The sequence below is a fragment of the Mustela nigripes genome, chromosome 2, assembly GCF_022355385.1.
Source record: "Mustela nigripes isolate SB6536 chromosome 2, MUSNIG.SB6536, whole genome shotgun sequence".
Classification (NCBI taxonomy): Eukaryota; Metazoa; Chordata; class Mammalia; order Carnivora; family Mustelidae; genus Mustela; species Mustela nigripes.
This window is the reverse complement of record NC_081558.1, coordinates 219,300,664-219,323,964: the sequence shown is the minus strand read 5'-3', so window position 1 is coordinate 219,323,964 and position 23,301 is coordinate 219,300,664. Positions and strand designations below refer to the sequence as shown.

Genomic DNA, 23,301 nt, shown 5'->3' with positions numbered 1-23,301 from the left:
TGCTGGAAATACTCACTTTAACTACCTGAACACTGATAGGGTAGAAAACTCTACTTTCTAATACACACACCTTGTCTACTCCTAAAATAATTATCTTTTCTAGTAATCAGATTACCGGCATCTATACTTGAAACGTAACAGCGCCCTACAATATTAGCGAGTCCCCGCATTAATCATGAGTCAGTAACAAGAACCGCTTGTGCAGAAGAAAAGCAAGCAGACTCTCATCTTGCATATTCACAACTGTCCCTGAGAAGGAGCTCCAGTATGTCACATTGTGATTTTCTCACTCCCAGGACATGGAAATTATTATTGATAAGAGTCTGGATTTGGGAGGCAACTTAACAAAATCCGGTCCAATCGTTAGTTCTAGCCATCCGAGGAGAAAAGGTGCACCCTCTGTTCTGGAAAGTTCACAGAGGTGACATAACAGCTCCATCCACAGCTTCTGAAGCCCCTCCCACAGCAAGACACTCGCCCGCGGAGCTCAGCCCACTGCCCCCCGGCCTGGCCTGCCTGCAGCCCTCTCCTCAGAACAGCGCCCAGCTGCCAGGAAGGCGGCCTGAGACGCGGTGAGTCTATGCTCAGCTTCCGAAGAGGACCTCACAGGACCAGAGCCCCATGGGCCCCAGCGAGTTAACTACCTTTCTTGTTAACGGCACTTCTATGGGAACGGGAACCAGCTCTGCCAGGAGACACCCATAGAACGCCACCATGAACATCACGGGGTCGCTGTTCGGAAACACCAGGGCCACCTGCACCAGCATGAAGGAAAACCATGAAATCCACTCGCGAACGATGCAGTCATCTCAAAGCTTAGAACCCCTGCTGATTAGACGGAATTTGGACATTTTAGACCATCTTACAGCTTTTCCAATTTAGTTCAGAAAATGTAATTTGGGGGGTTGATTCTTGGTTCTTAAATTTCCTCAACCATGTAACTTTTCATAAATAGTTTTCGGGTTGAGGTCTCTGTTCTAGAACCCACCAAATAATTTAGAGTGTTTGCCCCTCACGGCAGTCCAGCACGAGTCTGGTGTGGGAAGGAGACCCGGCTCCACGCCTGCCGCCCGTCTGGGACACACCACCCACACCCGTCAGCCCAGGCGGAAACACCCACAGCAGCAGGAAGAGTGGGCACAGAACCAGATCATACCCAGAATATCTTCCAGAAGGTAAAATCCTAACACCAACATTTTTGTCGAACAGATCTTCACTCAAGACCTCAGTGTGCTGACGGGGAAGTGGAGGACCCCGGACCCCTCGGCTGAGACCCCCCACTGCTGACCCTCCCGCAGAGCCCCCGGCTCGCCTCCCTGGCCCTGTGCTGCCCCTGTTTAAGTTACATGCTCTGTCTCATTCATCTTACACTTTTGTTTTTATCAAACACACTTTAAAAACACGTACTTTAAGATAAACCGTAAGTACTGATGAAAACAACACCCCAAGCTCAGCCACCCTTCCTCATTCCCCAAGGCAACCTCAACCTCTTCAAAACCTCTTACATCAACCTTTCCCATGTGCTCTCAAGAGCTTTAACAGTGACGCTTCCACTGCTCTATTCTTCGTATCGATCTGATTTCCTACGGTTGTAGACGGACGGCCTGCCCTCGGCACTGCTGCCTTTCTCGACCGTTTCTTACAAACTGGGCAAAATTAAAAGCTATTTATGGAACAAGATTTTTATGAGCCCCAAATACTGTGATAGGTGTGCCCAAAACCGTAAGTGACAAGTCAGGATGGCAGATGTTAACACTGGGCCCTTGAGAGCACAAACAACGGCTACTAAGAACTACTTGATGGCTAACCCTATACTCTCTCCTGGAGGTCCGGAAATCCAGTTCCTAACAAGTTAATCTGTTGAAAAGGGCAAAGCTCTCCTTTAAAAGTTGGTATTAGTGATTGCACCAGAACTGTGACCCACAGCCTTGAGACTAGACGTTGGGCGTAGAAGCACCGCTAGAGAATCTGTTCCCAGCGCTCGTGTCCGTCCACTTTTACAAGCGCCGTTTACTCCAGGACGATGAACTGAACACCCACACCCCATCTAGCTCAATCACTGTGATTCCTGTCAACCTCCCCTAATGAACCCAACTACGGGACTCACTCTGGAGTCCAGGAGAGTATCTGGAAGTCTCTGTCCTAGCAGGAATCTTCAAGAAAAATAAATCAGTGATTCTTAGAGTCATTTAAAGCACAACAGAAAGCAGGAACTCTCACAGGCTGGGTCTAAAGCCCCATTCTCGGGCCGTTGTCACTTTCAGCGCCGAGCTCCTGTCTGCTGCCGGTACCGGCTACCGCCCCCTCTACTTGCTGGGCTTTCCACATATCCGCCGCCAATCTGCTCTAAAATGCTCCGCCGGCTGTACAAGACCTTCCGAAGGTATCTGCTTAGTAACCAACCAGTCAGGCCGGCCTAAGTCTCACCAGATGCCCAGCGGTGCACCCCGGCCTGGGCCCTCCGTCCCCCGCGGCCGCCCTGTGCTGTGGCTCGCTCTGCCCCCTCCCCCCCCAGAAGCTGGGGGGCCCCTTTCTGCACGGGGGTCCTGCTCAGTAGGCGGGGAGCTGCGCTGCGGGCGCTCTCGCTCGCCGGCTCAGGGTGCTGACGGGCGCTGCTGCCTCGGTTTAAAATCCTCTCTTCTCCGGCCTCTCCCCCGGAACTCCTACCAGCTGAACGCCGGACCTTCGTGACCAAGGCTCCGGCCTGCACCCTCTGTCCTGTCCATCTCTTGGCCTCCCCACAAGCGTCTCGTCTGGACTTAAGGGCAGTGTTTTAGTTTTCCGGGGATTGAAAAGATCCTCTCCTGCGCGTGACTCTCCCGCACACTTGTCTCCTCCTCGGCCCTCCCACACCTTCCGCTTTCCTTGTTTTTCTTTTCTTTGTTGGTTGTTTTCTTTCACGTTCTTCAAATGTCCTTGGTGAGTGGTTCTTTCTAAAACGTGGACCCTCGGGCAGCTGCCCGAAACGCGCAGTTTCACTGTGGGGTGATCTGACCGCAGCAGCCGTCTCACTACGGGGTCTCCCTGCTGAGGGTCCTGCCCTCCATCTGGGACACTCCTCCCGTCTGGGTCAGTTCACCCAGGGCCGTGCTCAGGAACAGAACCTCCTATGATGACGGGAATGTTCTATCTCCGAGCTAACAGATGGGGTAGGAATCAGCCACATGGGGTTCACGAGTCCTTGAAACACGGCTTGGGTGACTGAGGAACTAAATTCTTTATTTAATCGTGGTTAATTTAAATGGCCCCACGTGGGTGATGCCACAATGCCGGGCAATGTAGCAGCACACGGAACAAATAAGCCTCTAGCCCCCGTCATGATCTACCTGAGCGTGAGGTCACGGGGGCTGCCTGGCCCCAGGGACGAGAGGAAGAGGGAATTTCCAAGTAAGATCAACATTTTCTCCTAAAGCCTACGCTTTGAGGACCTACCATTTATCAATATTATTTCTACGAAGAGGAACTGATATGAACTCAGAGGAGAGACGTTGAGGAGTCCGTGAAGAAATGAAAGAACCATCCTGTGCGTCATCACAGATTTTGTCCGTATTTAGCAGGATTCTGTGCTGACTTTAAATCCCGTGCATTAATGCTGTAAGTCGAACCAACTGACAGAAAACTGATTTCAATGAGACATATTTTTAGAGTTTGTTTTTGCTCACTCCAAGAACTTATATTCTAGTTACTTACTCTGTCTCCGGGTTTAAGTAGTGGTTCATTCTTACTCGTCAGTTTATTAAGTAGAGTATAAGCTAGTTTTAAACTCCGACTCCAAAGTTTGCCTAAAATAAAATAAAAATACTAAGCAATGTAAAATTAAAGAAACTAATAATTAACATTTTAACGTAGCATTCACAATACCCCATAATGTACCATCACTCTATTATTGGAAATTCAGGTACGTTTCCAACTGATAACTACTTTGCACAATGCTGTAATGAACATCATAGTTTTCTCTTAAAATTAACTTATAGATTTATTTTTAATACAAAAATAGAAGAGGAATTCATTACACGATATTTACAACATAGAAAACAGAAAAAGTCAGCATTCTTTCAGTTATGTATATACACACACATGCACACATGCACGTACGTGAAGTTTTCAAGAATCTGGAGCAAACTTCACTTCGCTTTTTTCAGCCAACACTTCATTTTGAATGCATTCTCATGGCATTAAACATCTCTCACTACATCCCTTATTATGAGTGGTGCAGAATTCATTTAACCTTTATAACTCGTAAGTGGGTCCTTTGTCCGTCTCCAGTTTTCACCCAAGAGAATACCATCCAGAGCCGCCGGCCCTCCAGGACACAGCCCCCAGCCCCGGCAGGCTCTGCCCAGCACACGCCCCCTCCGGCTCGCGGTCTCAGGGGCAGAGCCCAGCCGCCAACTCTCAACAAAGGACAGTGTCTCTGAGGAAGGTGGAGATGAACAAAGGGAGGGGAAGGAAGACTAAAGGCTTCTGGGGACGGAGAACGAGGTGGGGCGGCCACGGGGTCGGACAACAGAGAAGCCCGAGCCCATCCCCAACACCCGAAGCAGCCTCCCACGCACCTACGCAGCACCAGGGAAGCGACAAGTTCGGGGAAGGACCTCGTGCAGTCTGAGCAGCCACACCCCCTGAGTCGTGCCCAGACTTCACCGTAAATGAAACTAACTTGGGTGTGACATTATGACATAAGTGAACTGGGAGACCTGAGAAATCACTGACAAAAAAAATATTCAACCCAAAACACTGTTGCCTTTGTCTATGCACAAAAACCAAGTCAGTTTATCTGAAGACTGCAAAAAGCTTTGGGGCGCCTGGGTGGCTCATGGGTTCAGCGTCTGACCCTTGGTTTGGGCTCAGGTCGTGATCTCGGGGTGGTGAGACAGAGCCCCGCCTAGGGCTCCGCGCTCAGTGGGGAGTGCGCTTGAAGACCCTCCCTCTCTGCTTCTGCGCCGCCCCTTCCCCCCCACACTCTCACACACTCTCTTTCTCTCTCTCAAATAAATAAATACATCTTTAAAAAAAAGAACGCAAAAAGTTTTAACAGAAAATCAACATAATATGTCACATTAACAAAGGTGAAAAGAGGTAAAACAATTTAACAATCAATCAGGATTTTAAATGATCTGAATTCAGAATGAAAGGAAATTTCCTTAATGTAATAAACCCCATCTTTAAAAGTCCTATAGGAATATGAGAATTAATGGTCAGATCATAAAAGCTCCCCCTGGGGGAGCAGAAACAAGCCGGGGACATCTGCCTGTTCACCGAGAGCCGCAGTCCGTGCGGTAAGGGGAGGGCGGAGAGAAAGGGCAGACACTGTTAGCATCTCCGGCAGCTGACATGACCGCGCGCCGTCAATCTCTGTCAGACTGACCACAGAGCCACAGTCATTCCGGAAGTTGCTGCTGGCATAGGGTAGCATATAACTCAACGGGATAAAACAAAGAACCGTAACAGCCCCACCACGTGTGAGCAATTCCCTGTGTGACACAGGTGCCCTGGAGAAGCGGGGCGGCCCTGGGACAGACAGCTAGCCGTCCTGAAAGGAAGACCCTGGGACCCATCCCCACACCGTACACAAGACTCATTCCCAGCATTTGGTAGATCTAAATGTCAACGGCAAACAGCAGAGCTATTGCAAGACAACAGAATAGCTTTAGGATCGTGGCCCAGGGAGAGTCCTTACGGAGAACTCCAGAAGCACGGGCCATGAGCAAAAGGAAGGTGAGGTTGGGTGGAACTTCTGCTCACTAAGCTCGTGGTCAGCAGCGGATGGGGACAGCCCACAGTGGGGGACACCAGCAGCACATGTCACTGTCCAGGACTGGTATCCAGAACATACCAAGAAGTCCCACAAATAACCCTACTTAAAAAACGCACAAGGGGGCGCCTGGGTGGCTCAGTGGGTTAAGCATCTGCCTTTGGCTCAGGTCATGATCTCAGGGTCCTGGGATCGAGCCCAACATCGGGCTCTCTGCTCAGCGGGGAGCCTGCTTCCTCCTCTCTCTCTGCCTGCCTCTCTGCCTGCTTGTGATCTCTGTCTGTCAAATAAATAAATAAAATCTTTTTTTAAAAAAATGCACAAGAGATTCAATAGTACTTAACATAAAAGAAAACCCCAAGGATTAAAAAAAAACAGGACAAGAGGTCAATCGACTTTTTCATCAGGAAAATGCAAATTAACACCAAAATACTCCTACCATAGTCTCAGCAGAGTAGCCACCGGCTGGACAGGGAGCAGGTGGGGCTGACACTGACCCGGCAAGTGTAAACTGGGGAAGCTTGGCATTATCTGATAAATGCGGAGATGCGCGTAATCCCAGACCCAGGACGTCCACTCCAAGGTACAGACCCTGCAAAACTGCCTGCTCGTGAACCAGGCGGCACAGCCCAGAACATTCCTGGCAGCACTGTAAGAGCCCAAACTGGATAGGAACATCACAACCAATATAAATGGTAAATTCTGATCTATTCCTCCTTAGATAGAAATGAAGGAGCTACGGCTCATATTAAAAGCACAAAAGCATGATGGTAAAAGACTGCCTCTGAACAGGCCAGGGCTCCCACCTGAAACAATTTAAAACCTGGGTAAATGCAGAAATCATCTAGCAAAGACAACGAGAAGAGTTAGGGTTCCAGAGGGAAACCCCTTGGGAAGGCGAGCTGACCGTGCACAGCCGGGGGGTCAGTAGGGCTCTGGCCCCCGCGGCAGACAATCTCCTGGACTCACATCCACGGACTGCTGCCACTGAGGCGCCAAGACGACAGCCGAGCCTCTGGGGGGTGCTGGGAGCCACGCCAGCACAACCAGCCTCCCCTCAGGAAATCTACCCAGTCCTGGGGCTGCGAGCAGCAGGGGCTGGAAGGCCATGTGGAAAGCCTCTGAGAAGCCAAGTGGAGTCCTTGGGTAGCACGTGAGACAGAAGCCACGGCTGGGGACTGCGGAGGAGGACAGCCTGGCGCTCAGGGGTGGGCTGAGCCGGCCCCGACTGCCTCCGTGGGACCAGCCCCCATGCCACCTGCCACACAGAGCGAAGGAGGAACGGCATCATGGAACCTCCATAATTCTTTACACTGCCCAACATTCGATCCAAAAGGTACCAGGCATTCCAAAGATAAATTCTCTAAACTAAAACCAAGAGCAAGTACACACAACAGCAACAGGCCCACAGGGGACCCGACCTGGAGCTGGCTGACGGAAACTTCCCGACACGCAAGGATATGTGCGTTCCAGGAAATGATGTGAAAGACAAAGACGATCCGTGGAATGAGAAAGAATTGTCCTAGAAAATTAGGACAGGAACCAAAATACAGAATATCAAAATTAAGAACTCATCAGGAATTTCATGATAGAATAAAAATTTCAGAAGACAGGATTAGAGAATTTGAATAAAGGAAAATTTTAAAATCTCCAAACTGAAGTACAGACAACCCTTGAGCAATGCAGGTCCACTTACCTGTGGGTTTTTGGGTAAGCACGGTAACAGTACTGTAAATGTATCTTCTCTTCCTAAGACTTTCTTAGTAACAGTTTCTTTTCTCTAGCTTACTTTATTATATGAATATGATATGTAATAAAAACAACATATAAGATAAGTGTTAATTGTTTATGTTATCAGTAAGCCTTCTGATCAACAGCTGACTAGTAGTAGTTAGTTTTGGGGGAGTCAAAACTTATACTTGAATTTTCAACTCTGTAAGAGTCAGCACCCCTAACCCTCCATTGCTCAAGGGTCAATCAAATATATAGAAAAGAATACAAAATAGAAGAATATTAAAGCTACACAGGTATACGTGGACTCAAAGCTCCAGAAGGGTGTTAGAGACCTGAACCCAGCAGGTGGGCTGGCAGCAGTCCGTGCGGCTCACAGCGGGCAGGGAGCTCCTTTCCGAGGAATTATGGACCGAGCTAATGGACACAGATGCCAAGATCTTAAACAACGTACTGGCTGAATCCAATTCAGACATTTGTTAAAGAGATATCATGGCCAAGTGGGATTTATTCTAGGAATGAAAGGGCGGCTTAACATTTGAAAATGAACCAAGTAGTTCATCAAATTAGGTGGGGAGGAGAGAGAAAGATATGATCATCTAGAAGGAGCAAAAAAAGTGTCTAATAAAATTCAGAGCCATCCATGATTTAAAAAAAAAAAAAACAACTTCTAGTAAACTAGGAATGGAAGGGAACTTTCTTAATCTGAGAAAGAATTTCTACCCCAAACAAGCAAACAGACTATAGCCAACATCATACTTTGCGACCCGAAGCTCCGCAGTCAAGACGAGAAGACAGCGAGCAGGTCCGCTCCCCGGCATGGGGCCGCCAGCTCTCGCTCTGCAGCGAGGCAAGGGCTGGGGAGGCCAAAATCACACTGTCTTTGTTCCTAGATGATGTGATTTGAACACTGGATAGTCCCAAAATATGAGAACAAACTACTAATTAATAAAGAGAAAAATTATTAGTAAGTTAATTGAATGAGATTATTAGATACAAAATCACCACTTGGGGCATCGCAGAGGCTCAGCTTGTTAAGCCTCTGCCTTGGACTCTGGTAATGACTCTGGTCCTGGTTCAAGTTCTGCGTTGGGCTCCCTGCTCAGTAGGGGGTCTGCTTCTCCCTCTGCCTCTGCTGCTCCCCTGCTTGTGCACTCTCTCCCGCTCTCACTCTCTCTCAAATAAATAAATGCAATCTTTTTTTTAAAAATCATCATTTAAATACTCAATTGCACTTCTACATACGAGCAACAAATCAGCGGGGAGAAGTTTTAAATCATTCCCTTACAACAGGAATGAATCCAATGAAGGAGCTCTGTACTGTACTCAAGCTCTGAGTAAAGAAGCTCTGAGTTCTGTACTCAAAAGTATAAACCGTTAACGAGAGAAACTGAAGGGAGCCTTGAGACGGGGGCAGCATTGCACAGTCCCGAACAAAGACTGTGTAACTGTAACAGCATCACTTCTCTTCACGTGTAACTACAGAATCCGTGCAGGGCCAGTCAATATCCCAGCGGGAACCACTCTGGACACTGACGAACTGATTCTAAAGATGCTCAGAAATGCAAAGAGACAAGAACCGTCCAGAAAACCATAAGGAACAATCACAGAGCCGAACGGCATCTATACCCGACACCAGGACTCACAGAGCCGTAGCCGTTCAGGGAGGACGGACGGACAACAGAGCACAACAGAAGGACAAAAGAGCATGAGGGCAGCCGCAGACCCACATGTCTTCTCACCTGACGTGCCCGGGGGGAAGGACTGCCTCTTCAGCGGCCAGTACTTGGTCAATTAGACACTCACAAGGGAAGAAAAGGATTGCAGGGTCCCACCACACAAACAAAACTGAAGATGCAGAACATGAAAAGCAAACCAAGTTTTTAAAAGAAAAAGTAGAAGAGTATCTTTGTGACCTTAGGTTTGGCTAACAGGACAAAAACCCACTAAAATAAAGGGGGAAAACTAGATAAATCGAACTAGAGTAAGACTTCGCATTTATCTAAAGCCGCAGATAAAAGAGTCAGAGGTCCGCGGAGCAGAAGAAGACATTTGCAAAACATGTGACAAAAGACACGCATCTGAAACACACGAAGAAGAAAACATCAGCAAACAAACAGAGAAATGAGCCCAGGATTTGGGCAGTACACAAAAGAGGGTATTCAAACAGCCAATAAACTCACAGAGTATCATCTGGAATCAGAGACACGCAGACAAATTACCACCCTAACCTGACTCCGCCACACGCCTCCGGGACAGCTAAACTGAAACAGACAGAGAACAGCAAGTGCTGCCACGGATGGGAACAAGGCTTAGTCCGCACGCGTGGTCCGGACACTGTGTCACTGTGTGTCCTAAGCCAGACGCGGCTCCCACACGTGTACCTTTATGCCCCACAAAGAGACCCCCGAAGAACGTTCGTGACAGCACCATACGCTATAGCCCCAGTGGGAACGTCCATCGGCCGTAGAGCACACTAGGAATTCTCCGCACGATCACACAACACACACACCGACCAGCGAGCACCGCACGACGCCACGGCCGAGCCTTGTGAACAAAGCTGCACAATGCGATGCAGACACGCAACACCTTTTGCCTAATTCCCTTTACATAAAACTTGGATCGGGGAAAGCCAGAGGTGCTCAGGCTCAGAACGGTCAACCGTCAGTGGGAGGGTCCATAGCTGGAAGGGACGCAGGGGCCCGGGGACCTGGAAATGCTCGGGGCTAAGACGAGTACATTCACTCCGTGACTGCATCAAGCCAGATGCTTATGATTTGTGTTATGTGAAAACGTGATATGGAACCAAAAGATGCCAAACACAAAAAATACATAGTGTATGACTCCATTCACACAGAGCTCAAAATGAGACAGATCTATATCCCACTGTCAGAGAGGCATATTTGGGTGTGACCCCCGACACCAGAGCAGTGGCTGGTCACCTCCTCTGCGGGGAGGAAGCAGCAGCGGTCCAGGAGGGGCACCTGGAGTGAGGCGATGTTGCTGTTCTGACGGCTGTGTTGGTTTCTCTAGCTTGTTCATGACACCCAACATTTTACAGCTAACCCAGACCCCGACCGCTTTCGATACTTGCCGTAGGTGAGAGTGTAGACGGCTTTCCCGGCCGCATCCAAGGCAGTCAGACAGGGGGCTTTGGGCTGCGTCGTACCCCACCGCTGCAAGACAGCCAGCAGGGACGGGGGCCAGGGAACCCCCACAGCCAGAGGTTCCCCTTTCAGCAGCACCATCTGGCTTCCCTCGGGCTTCGGCTGATTTGGGTCCGGCTGCTGCACTATAAGCAAAGTTGAAATTAAGAAATCAGCATTTTAAAGTATAATACATACACCCTGTTTTTAAGCATCCTCTTAAAAAAGACCAACTGTTGGGGCACCTGGGTTCCTCAGTGGCTTAAGCCTCTGCTTTCGGCTCAGGCCATGATCCCAGGGTCCTGGGATCGAGTCCCGCATCGGGCTCTCTGCTCCGCGGGGAGCCTGCTTCTCCCTCTCTCTCTCTCTGCCTGCCTCTCTGCCTGTCGAATAAATAAATAAAGTCTTTTAAAAAAAAACACTAACTGTAAGAAGGCTCAAATAACTTGTTTCGATTTTCTTATCGTTCTAATAGTCACAGACCAGCGGACCAAAGGACAGACGGAGATTCGTCATGGATAATGCTGGACTCTAACTGCGACCTCACAGGACAATCCCCAGAACAGCAGCGGTGCGTGGGCTGATGCCGATGACGACACCTGAGGGGCAGGCACGAGTCCCATTTATAAAGGATAAAAGTGAGTAGAATCACCGTCTCAGTTTGGGCACTCAAAACAACCATCACCATGTAGAAAGAAAAAAATAAAGTAAAATTGATTACGTCTCCAATGCTACGTAACCAGCATCTGCCCAAGTGCAAGAAAGACCGTTTCCACCACTGAGCTCTGAATCTGAAAGGCGTCGTCTGATTACGAAGGGGAAAACAGAGCCCTACAAGTCGTGTCTAACCCTCAGTGAGGAGGGGACACTGGGCAGCAGTCTCGGGGGCAGTAATGCTGTACAGGACAGGCAGGAGGGGCAGCCAGCCGGCCACGCGCCCCGCAGCTCTAATACAATTACACACTCGGACCTCGTACTAGTTTTATTTCTGTTCCCTTCCTACAGGTTAGACTTCTGTTTCCTGGTAATTTTCTTTTAAAAATAGATCTATATTCTTTTTTCCTGAATATACATCTCACTCATAAACGAGACTGAATTTCTGGAAAAGAGCCAAAACCACACTAAAAATATACTTTAAAACCATGGGAAGACAAGCATCTCAGATTTAAAGTTTAAATAAAAAAGGAAATAATGGGGAGCCTGGCTGGCTCAGTTGGTGGAGCTTGTGACTCTCAATCTCAGGGTCATGAGTTCAAACCCACGGTGGGCAAGGAGCGGACTTGAAAAAAACTGAAATAATGTAACGACAACAAACCCTTAGGGGTCTCAAGTACCAAGCCCCGGACCGGCGGCGCAGGGAAACATGAAGTCCCTTCATCCCGAGAGACGCGTTTTCTCCCCGTTCACGGGACGCGGCGCACAGTGACCCCAGGGCCGCAGGCAGACGGAGGGCCGTCTGCTTGTGCTGCAGCGTCCCCGTGGGACCCCACACGCCGTAGCTTCCCGGAACCCTGCGAGGAGAGCCACCCCGTCCAACCCCAGAGCCCGCCTGGGACGCTCACCTTCCAACAGCTCCTCAAGGTCATCCACGAAGAACTCCTTCAGCGGAGGGCGCTTCGGCCTCTTCAGGGTGTTGAGAAGCTGCTGGATTTTGGAGGACACCCTGCTGCTCACGGGGACACCTGCCACGGGAAGAGGAGCGCTGAGGCCGGAGCTCTCGCCAGCCCTCTGCGACAGGACGCGGAGGCGGGCTTCAGCCACCGAGGCCGCCAGCACCGGCCCGTGGCACAGCCATGCCGGGACTCACCCACTCGCTGAGCAAACGGTCCCTGGAGGCCTGCAGGGAACCGGAACCTTTGCTAAGCTAGTGGTCTCTGAAGTGGCCCCGAAACCCTTCGAGGGGGTTCGCGGGGCCTGTGGGGTGTCACTGCGCCTCCCTCCTTCCAGGGCCAGCGCGTCTTCCAGGGACTGCACGATGCGGGAGGCACAACAGACTGAGAACGCGGTGGGGCCTGCTCCCCGCCCCCCCGCCGGCCCCGAGGGACACCGGCAACGCAGAAAACAAGCCCATTCTCTGGGCCACATCTTGCTTTCGGCTCAGATCAGGATCCCGGAGTCCCGGGATCGAGTCCCGCCTCGGGCTCTCAGCTCCACGGGGAGCCTGCTTCTCCCTCTGACCTCCCCTCTCATGCTCTCTCTGTCTCCCTCAAATAAATAAATAAGATCTTTAAAAAAAAAAAAGAAATTCTTTCATAAATACGTGCAACTTGTGTGAAGATGTGGTAAGTTTCTTATTGCTATTTTTAAATGGATTAATAAATATTTTTTAATCTTCAAAGTAAATATTAAGAGATTTAAGCCACATACACTGGAAGTTCTTGGGTGTCCTGAGTAATTATCCAGAAAGAACATTCTGGCAGATGGAGAGCCCACAGAAAGGCAGCCCACCACCTGCCGGGGGAAAACAAGCAGGAACGTGCCCACACGCAGGAGCCAGAGCTGCGGACAGTGGGAAGAGGGCCCGGGCGCCCGTGGAGGACAGGTGGGCAGGGCCCCGAGCCGGAGACACAGCCCACCGTCCAGCCGCAAGCATGGCGGCCGGCACCCTGACGCCCTTCCACAGCAACGCCCCCACTCTGGTTTGGAGCCAGTCCCAGTCCCAAACCAAGCACCGTACTGGGTCATCACCAATCTAGTCTCCATTGATCTGGAACATTCTTCATCCTTTATGACATTAACATTTTGAAAGAATACAGTTTTGTTTTGTTTTTTAATAAAGTAGAACACACCTCATTCGGAGTTTGCTTGAAGTTTTGTCATGATTTAATTCAGGTGCTGTGGTCCTGGCTGACACACCACCGAATAGCACGTCCCAGTCTACGGGCCGCCCACCTACCCTCACGGAGACAGATCTTCCTCGCCCAAACACTGCCTGCGTTCCTCACTGCATCGTCACTACGTCTTCTCCAGCAACTAACATGCAATGTGTGAGGGGTCACTTCACGACGCCGCAAACACCCGGATCCTCACAGAGCCTTCTGCCTGCTTTTAACAACCCATCGGGTCATTCTTGTCAGAAGCCGTTTGTACTGCTATGGCTGCAAATTATGCCCCAACACAAGCACCCCATTGACCTATACCCAGGGACACTCAGCACCCTGTTCTCTATCTGTCCATCTATCAATCAGTCATCAGGAATGACTGAGTGACTGCTTGATGGTTATAAAGCATCGCGGGTCTGGAGCGTCGGGGGGCTCAGCTGGTTAAGCATCTGACTCTTGATTTCAGCTCAGGTCATGATCTCAGGGTCGTGAGATCGAGCCCCAGGCTGAGCCACGTGCTTAGCAGGGAGTCTGCTTCAGATTCTCTCCCTCTGCCCCTCCCCACTCAGTCAAATAAATCAATCTTTTTTTTTTTTTTTTAAGATTTTTATTTATTTATTTATTCGACAGACAGAGATCACAAGCAGGCAGAGAGACAGGCAGAGAGAGAGGAGGAAGCAGGCTCGCGGCTGAGCAGAGAGCCCGATGCGGGGCTCGATCCCAGGACCCTGAGATCATGACCTGAGCCGAAAGCAGAGGCTTTAACCCACTGAGCCACCCAGGCGCCCATATAAATAAATCTTTTTTTAAAAAAGGCATTATGGTTAACTATTTTGACGCACAAATTGTCTCCGATTTAGCCAGCGGAATCCTGTGCAAGTCGACAGGTGACAGGACCCATCACTTGTTTCAAGCTACACGTTCTGTCATGTTTCAGTCATGCTACGCTGTCCTGCCTCAGCCCCGGAATTAGCTGCTTCCTGAAGGAGCCCTGGTCCTCTGAATGGGACAGACGCCCAAGACCGAGATCTCCACACCGTGTGCACTCACCACTGCTGCAGTCTTTGCTGCTTTCAGAATACAGAGCCGAGAAAGTGTACTACGTATGTACACACACATGTGGTCACAGACACACACACACACCCCTGCACGTCACTGGACGTGTGCCACACAGTAGGAACAGAGGCATATTTAGATCCTAGGACGCACACGTCCATACCTATTCTTCCAATCCCGATCTTCCCCATGGGGTTCTTCTGGCCTTCCCTGCTCTCATCTGGACACCCTCTCTTCCACAGTAAGAACCCCGGGTCCCAGCAACGTCAATACCTTTGCCCAACACCATCATGTATGTAAAACAGTCTCCAAGCTGCTCTACGCATACGAACCTACAAGCAAGAGTTCAAGATTTCTTTGCTGTTCACACCCAAGCTCGCCCAGACTGCAGGTGCGGAGTCCAACACCGTGTTCTTAGCCTAGCTTCCGTCCCCTCTCCCCACCCCCACAGGTGGCTGTGGCACTTCATGGGGATGCGACTGGGCTCGTTCCCACTTGCTTTCCGTTTTTAGCTAAATTTAGAAAGTCTTTACTTATAACTGGGTTGAAGAAAATTCACCAATTCTTAAAATTTTACTCTTCATTTCTGATATTTAGATGCCTGATTCTTTTGGAGTTTTGCCTTTTCAGTGGAATAGGATCTGAGTTTAACTTTTCCCAGCAAGCTTTCCAATGGTCACTATAACACTTATTTAAAAAACCCGCCTTTGGGGCTGCCTGGGTGGCTCAGTGGGTTAAGCCTCTGCCTTCGGCTCAAGTCATGATCTCAGGGTCCTGGGATCGAGCCCCGCATCGGGCTCTCTGCTCAGTGGGGAGCCTGCTCCCCCCCTCTCTCTGCCTGCCTCTATGCCTACTTGTGCCTCTCTGTCAAATAAATAAAAATCTTCAAAAAAAAAAAATCTTTGCTACATTGAGGTAGTTATAATATTATGTGAAGGCATACAGACGTGAGGTAAAGATGCATACTGTAAGTTCTACAGTAACCACTAAAAAAAAGTAGATAAAGATTAAAATATAAGTTAAAAGAAAACAGGAAAAGGAGTAAAATTAACAGAAGAGTCAAACAGAGAAGAGAGGGCAGGAGCACAGATGTGCACCCAACCTAAGCCTAACTGCGATGTGTTACTGGGGAGTGCCTGGTGGCTTAGTTGAGCACCCAAGGCTGGTTTCAGTTCGGGTCATGATCTCGGGGCTGTGGGATGGACCCCCACCATCTGGTCCCATGCTCAGCGTGGAGCCTGTTTGAGATTCTCCTTCTACCTCTGCCCCTCTGCCCACACCACCCCTACTCTCTCAAGTAAGTAAATTAATTAAAATAAAATCTTAAAACAGACTAGAGGGCGCCTGGTGCCTCAGGCAGTGAAGAATCCAACTCGTGACCTCATCTTGGGTCTTGATCTCAGGGTCATGAACTCAGGCTCCCACGGGGCTCCGTGCTGAGTGTGGAGCCTACTTAAAAAATAAACAAACAAACAAAAAGCCTGGCTATAAATGGTACAAACACTCCAATGAAGTAAATGATTCTCTGCTTAAAGAAAAATACAAGAATGAATAAAATCCTAATCATAAGAAACACATTTTAACTTCAAAGGCCCAGGTAGGGTGAAAGTAAAAGGCTAAAAGATCTGCCATGTAACGCGCATCATCACAGAGCTGAAGGCAGCCGTAAGAATACCAGACGCGGAACGCTGCAGAATAAGAAAGGTCACAAAGGATGACTTTACGGTGATCAAGGGGCCACTGCGTCAAGGCAGAACAATCTTAAATATGTATGTAAGCGCCTAATAACAGAACTCCGAAATACACAAAACAAAAACTGACAGTTCTAAACAAACAGAAAAATCCACAGTTATGGTTAGAAATTCAATATCCCTCTCAGCAAGTTATAGAAAAGGTACAGAGAAAATCAGTAAGGAGAGAGAAGACTCAGACCAAAGCACATGGACATAACTTTCATTTACAGAAAAACTACCCAACAGCACTATATACCCAAAATAGACCATGCATTGGGTCATTAAAAAGTTTCATTATATTTAGAAGAAGTTGAAGTACATAATACAGTAAGAGAAATACACCTGAAATATTTGGAAATCTGCTGAAATTAAACAACACACTTCTAAATAAATCAGGGTCAAAATGGAAAGCATGAGGGAAATTAGAAAATATCTAGAATTGAATATTAAAAGGAAAAGAATGTATCAAAACACATGGGATGCTAAAACAGCCGTTAGAAGGCTATTTAAAGCTTTAAATACCTTTTTTTTGGTTGGGAGGAGACAGAAAATCTTAACCGAGCTCCACACCCAGCATGGAACCCGACGTAGAGCTCAATCCCATGACCCTCCGATCGTGATCTGAGATGAAATCAGCTGAGCTACCCAGGTAGCTACCTTAACCAGCTGAGCTACCCAGGTGCCCCTAAATACTTTCATTAGGAAACAAGAAAGATCTAAGTTCAGTGATCTAAGATTCCACCTCAAGAAATTAGAGAAGGAGGGGCGCTGGGGGGCTCAGTGGGTTAAGCTCTGCCTTCGGCTCGGGTCATGATCTCAGGGTCCTGGGATCGAGCCCCGCATCGGGCTCTCTGCTCAGCAGCGATTCTGCTTCCCCCTCTCTCTCTGCCTGCCTCTCTGCCTACTTGTGATCTCCGTCTGTCCAATAAATAAATAAAATCTTTAAAAAAAAGAAAGCTGAGCATAACCCTACTCTATGATGCAGCCATTCTCTTCGGAGCCATTGACCCCCAAGACCGCTGTAAGAATGTTGCAGCCGCCTCGTTTGTAATAGCCAAGCCCCGGAGGCAACCCAACGCCATGAGGGGACGGCACAGGCGTCGGAGGGAACACCCCCTGCCGGTAAGAGGAACAAACACTCGATGTATCCAAGACACTGCGTGAATCTTGGTGCCTCCGCAGAGCAGCAGAAGCCAAACCGTCTAAGGTAAATGCTGCATGATTCTATCTCTATGAAATTCCAGAAAATGCAAACTAATTCACAGTGTCAGGAAGTAAATCGGGGGTTGCCTGAAGACTGAAGGAAGCACGAAGGGCAGAGGGGAGGTCTCACGTTCCTGGGACACCCGGAGCGGTGCTGCACGTGTTCACTGCCTCTTCTTTTTGAAGGACCTGTTTGTTTGAGGGGGTAGAAAGAGAGAGCCTGCAAGCAAGGCAGGGGGAGGGAGAGCGGGAGAGGGAGGGAGAATCCCAAACAGCTCTGTCCTGAGCGCAGGCCCCACACGGGACTCGCTCTCACCACCCTGCGATCGTGACGTGAGCCAGAATCAAGAGTCAGAATCTAACCGACTGAGCCACCCGTCGCCCCAAGGTTTGTTTTCTTTCTTTCCTTATCTATCCGGGGGGTGCGGCAGTGCTGGGAGGGGAGGAGGGGAAGATGGACGTGTTCAATCTTGATCACAGAGATGGTTTCACAGGTGTACACACGTCTTAAAACATGTAAAATCGACACTTTAAATATGTGTCATTTATTATGAGTCAGTTACACCTTAACTAAGCTCTTACTTTTCTAAATAATAATACGTTATATGCTAATTAATTGAATTTACATTTTAAAAATTTCTTAAAAAGCCACCAAAAAAATAGAATAAAATAAATATGATCAAATTTTTAAAAATCTATCTAACCAATGGAAAGCCTGCTTCATGCTGACTCAGGATTTTCCCGTTGCATCTGGACAAGTTGCTAAAAGACCTTGACAAAATTTGATCTACTGCTTGGGAATAGCAAAATACACGTCAAAACCTTCAATCTAAGATCCTCCGGAACACTTTGCCATTCTAATCCGATACACTTGATATTAAAAAGGAAACTTGGCGTGATACTGACAGAAGACCCCGGAAACCGTATGAAGGAGAGCACTGAGGATCTCGCTGGCCTCGGGGCCTGCAGGTCAGAAAGCAGGCGTGCTGCCGAGCGCAGGTCTCGGGCTGCGGGCACGGAGAGCGTGGGGGCCCGGCCCGGCCGTCACAGGCAGGGCACCCTCTCCTGGAGGCCCCAAGGAGCCGGCCATGAAGAGCCCACCCGTGGCCTCTCGTTTCCCTTCTGCTTTGTAGACCCAAACCCCTCTGGCATCCAGTTTACAGGTGGAGGCTTTCTCCCCGCTGCTCTCCAGGCTCCCCACGGGACCGATGCCAGAGGCGCGCTGACCGCCTCTCCCCACGTGCGGTCTGTGCGCACGCGCCCGTCCACACCCACTTCCATGCACACACAGCGAAGAATTACGGCTCACGGCGGCTCAGGTTTGCTAAAGCCAAAGCCCCAGAGCCGTGTTCTGTGCCTGAAGAGAAGGGCTGAGGACGCTGCAGAAGGACAGAGAGAGGCATGCTCACCACCGGCCGTTTCCAGGACGCTCCCGCTGCAGCCCCGAGCGACCCCTCGCACCGAAGCCAGCTGCGGACGCTCACGGTGTGAAAGCTCCATGAGGCCCGTGGTGACGTCAGGAGGGGCGGAGTGCACATCTGCTTTGGAAAAACAAACGCACATGAAAGTGGCTCTTGATTCAAAAGAAGTCAGAGTCGCTCCTGAAATCCTGTTCAACGAGAGCCTCACTGGCTGAGCTCTAAGCAAGGAACGGGATTCGTTTGGTCCTTCTGGTGGGGCAAGACACACGGGGACCCTGTGCACTCGGAGGTCCCAGGCACAGCCTATGGACTCCTGTGAGCACATGGGCTGCTGCTTCTCAAGGGGTATTGGCCAGAACCTCGGACGATGCTGCCTTGACAGGCACGAGTAAACTGCAGTTAGATGTCTCGGTGACGGGCACCTGGGCAGCTCCGTCCATAAAGCCTCTGCCTTCAGCTGGGGTCATGATCCCAGGGTGCTGGGTTCAAGACCCATGTTGGGCCCCCTGCTCAGCGGGAAGCCTGCTTCTCCCTTTCCCTCTGTGCTCATGCTCTCTGTCTCTCTCTCAAGTAAATGAAAAAAATCTTTTTTTTTTTAAAAAGGAATTTGAACAAAGGAGAGACGCATTTTAAATCAGCTGTCATTGGACCATTTTCATTGTATTATGAAAAACACAGCCAGGCTTCTATAAACTATCCCCTACTCCCCAAAACAGTATGCTGGACGACACAAAAATACAAGACTTCTGCAGGCTTCACAGAACAAGCCTACGAACATAAAAACAATCCCCACTGAGAGATGAACACATCTCCCCATCCGGGGACCTCAGGCAAGTGCCAGGCGCACAAGTATTAATGTCACAGTCAAAAACAAATGACATTAGATGGCGAAAATATTTGAAGTCACTCCTCCCATTGTCCACACGCACATCCTGGGGTTTAATCTGGACCACGCGGCACGGGCGTCTGGACAGCGCTGGCTGACTGAGGCTGCTGAGCGCGAGCGTCTGCACCAGGGCCAGTGGGGCCAACCCGCTGTCCCTCTGCTCCTCTGATGCTTGGCCCTGCCCCCACAGTGGTTACTCCACTACTTCTGATTTTCAAATTCCGATCATTTAACTGTTAGTTCATCACCTAGGCAAAATGTAAACTAAATTTTTTTTTAACATATAGAAAATATGTAGAAAGATGAAATTATATGGAAGCAAAACCCAAACTTACTATTGACATATCAGAAAAAAACCATCTGGAAAAATCTGTCTTAATGACAGAGTATTCACAACCCATGAGAAAGTGTGACGATGAAATTCACATTTTAAAGTATGCCTATCAGGATGTTCTTTTAGTTTAGAAAGAAATTTCCCCAGCCTTCCACGTCTAGCAAAAAGAGTGAGTGATTTTAACAATGATCTTTTCTACAAAATAGTTTTAAAATCACTATGTAAAAATAAATAATATTCCAAATAAAAATGAATGGCTATAACTGAAAATACTACTTTCAAATATAGGTATTCACATCTGTGTCCCAATGTGTTATGGATTTGATTTCTTTAATCCAAAAATGAAAATGATGGATTTTTTTTTAATTACCTTTACCTAATAGATTGTACGTCAATTTTTTTTTGACGTAATATCTTCTTCCTCTTTCTATATTTCTTTTCTTAGTCCCAACTGAAGAATTCTCCCATGCTAAGAACTAAAATGATGATTTTTATAACAAGGAGCAGAAAGGTAAGTATTTTCAGATTCAGGAACTCCAATCAACCGGGTCCAACAAACATTCAGCAAATGAAGGAAGATTATTAGAATTTACGAGAACCGATCACACAATGCGCAGGAGAGGCCAAGGACAGAAGAGGGTGCAGCCGCACCTGCCAGAGTCAGGGACCGTCCATGCACGTGGCCAGGGGTCTCGGTCGCCGGCCTCCACAGCCCCCCTCAGGGAGAACACATACCCCGCGGCCACGGGACAGTCCAGGGCTGTGGGGCCACACATTTTGAGCCGTGGTCAGCTGCTCGTGCGAGACACGCTTTCACCTCTGACCCACGGGGAAGCAGGGGCTGCAACGGCTCGGCCGGGGCTGACACAGCTCTACTTCCTGCACCATCCCACCGAGAACAGAGCATCAGGAAGCAGAAATACGGCAACAGAACGTTCAGAAACAACCGTTTTTCTCCCATTGGAGATATCTGTGTGTTTCCAATAAGCCAAATCACTGTGACAAACAGAAGAAAAAACACCCGTGCAAAGGCTATGTTTCAGCTTTCCCCTGAGGCCCTCCTTGAGGACAGCTGGCGGGTGACCACGGCCATCCACAGGACACCCAGGGCCACTACCAACAGCCTGCGTGGGCTGCTGCCCCAAGGGCTCCGGCCTCAAGCCCCAACCTCTCCTGCTACCCAGGAGTGTCGGCAGCGTCTCTGTGTGCAGGGAGCAGCGAGTCCATGTCCCTGAGAAGGCACCCGCTCAACAGACACCTGCAGGTCTCCTGACTCAAGGGAGACAAAGTGTCGAGCGTCAGGGACGCGTCCGCGACGACGCAGAGAGTCGCCAGCTGACTCCGCGGCAGCCAAACGACCGAACGACCAGACTTCCACGTGAAAGCCCCGTAGCCTGCCGCTGCCTGAGGGTGTCCAGGCTCCCGGTACCCCCACCGAAACCCCCGCCAGTGACAGGGGTGCAGCTGGTGCACCCAATCCACTGAGCAGAACGAACAGCAAAGAAAACAGTGTCAGCCCTGGGCCAGGGTGATCTCAGGCAAGTGAGAAACAGCCTGTCTGTCGTTCCCGCCACGTCTAGAAGCCTGGGGGCTGTACGGGGTCCGCGGCAGCCCTGGCAGCACCACCCAAGAACTGTCGTGAGTCTGGGTGCGGAACAGATCCAACTCCGCACACCAGCTCCCGGACAGAGAACGGAGCCACTGCTGTTGTTAGCAAGTGAGATTCCAAACGATGGAAGGTTTGCGACTTTCCCTAAGATTAATGTAATTTAAAGAAGCGGATGATTTAGAAAAGATCTAACATCTTAATGACTTAGCTTTGCCTGACCCCCCGTTTCGGGCTGAAGGGCTCTCTCGCTTGGGATGCGGAGGAAGAACAGCCAGACCACGGTCGCAGCCCCAGCCTCCAGCCCCGCGGACGGCTCCACAACGGAGCACACGTGGCGGAGAGCGGAGGCGGAGCCAACACAGAGGCACAGAGGCACAGAGGGCCCAGGCAGGCCCTCAGGAGCCACCAAGGCCGCGTCTAAGGGACCGTCCACCCTACACCTGCCACCTGCACCAGCCCACACCCCCCGAGCAGGAGGGGCTGTGACATCCAGAAACGCACCCCCTCTGGGGCCCAGGGGAGGCCAGCACACCACAGGGTCCGGAACGGCCAAACCACAGAAGCATCAAGAATGACTTTTGCTACCAACAAGCCATTTCCAGATGAAAAGGAGAAGGTGAGTCTCGATGGGCACAGAGGCACCGGGGCAGCGGGTCACTGACCTACGTGGGCGTGGGCCGTGGGGCCTGCGAGCGCGGCGGCGGGTCTCCCTCCCGGGTGAGATGAGGTGGAGGAGGCGGAGGATGAGGCGGACGAGCCCTGCACGACCCGGTCGAGCCAGGGCTCGGTGTTGGAATGGCTCTGGAGCGGAGTGGAGGTGAGTCGCGTGGGTCGCCGGAAAGAGCCCTCGTCTTCCGAGGCGGATGACGTGTCTGCGGTTAAAATAATGACGACAGGCATAAGGTAGGGGTGAGTCTGGGAGGAGGGCGGAGTCCCCACACCAGCTCCTGCGTCTCCCGGGCCTGCCCTCGGCAAGCTGTGTTCACCCGCACCGCTGCGCCCCAGCACGGCCAAGGGGTCATCTCAAGGCTGCCCGCGGTCGAGAAGGGCCTGCGTTTGCCCGACTGGAAGAGCCGAGGAGCGCTACCTGGGAACGTGGTTTCAAGAGCCCTGCTTCCCCCACAGGACTGCCCGGGAGTACCACACTCTGGGCGCGAAGGCAACCCCAAGCCCTAAAGGGCTTCCGCACATTCCCAGGAGGGGTCGCAGCACCGCACGAGACCCCCAAGCGCTGAGCGCTCAGCTGAGTGAATGCCCCACACAACCTTCGCGCACGGCCCAGCCGGCCTCCTGAGGCCGCGCAGGGTCACACGCAGCAGCCCTGACCCACTCCAGGCGTCCCCCGTCCACCTGCGTCCTCCTGGGGGCGCTGGCAGGGAGCGCGGACCAGAATCCCTTCCCCGGGACAACTGCTCCAGTCAGTTAGATTAACTGGTCATTAAGGTTCTATGAGCCACCCTGACTGTGCATTTTATTATTACAAAAAGGTTTTCTTTTTGAAAAGGAGGTAGTAAGTCAAGTTATGTTTAGGAGAAACAATAATTCGACAACCATATTTAGAAGATATTTTTTCAACAATATAAACTTTTTTTCTTTTGAAAGGAA

At 50.1% G+C, this 23,301-nt stretch overlaps 1 protein-coding gene across 9 annotated transcripts in view; it reads right to left on the bottom strand.

Annotated features, from left to right (window-relative positions):
* DIP2A (disco interacting protein 2 homolog A) overlaps window positions 1–23,301 on the bottom strand; it is an 88,722-nt gene that overhangs the window by 37,926 nt on the left and 27,495 nt on the right. For all 9 annotated transcript variants that reach the window (XM_059392582.1, XM_059392584.1, XM_059392583.1 and 6 more), the window contains exons 5-10: window positions 22,359–22,568; window positions 18,856–18,984; window positions 12,195–12,314; window positions 10,581–10,778; window positions 3,691–3,782; window positions 645–755 (exon numbers count right to left, since the gene is read on the bottom strand). In XM_059392582.1, coding sequence (XP_059248565.1) covers window positions 645–755; window positions 3,691–3,782; window positions 10,581–10,778; window positions 12,195–12,314; window positions 18,856–18,984; window positions 22,359–22,568 — 860 coding nt within the window. The remainder of the gene's footprint in view (window positions 1–644; window positions 756–3,690; window positions 3,783–10,580; window positions 10,779–12,194; window positions 12,315–18,855; window positions 18,985–22,358; window positions 22,569–23,301) is intronic.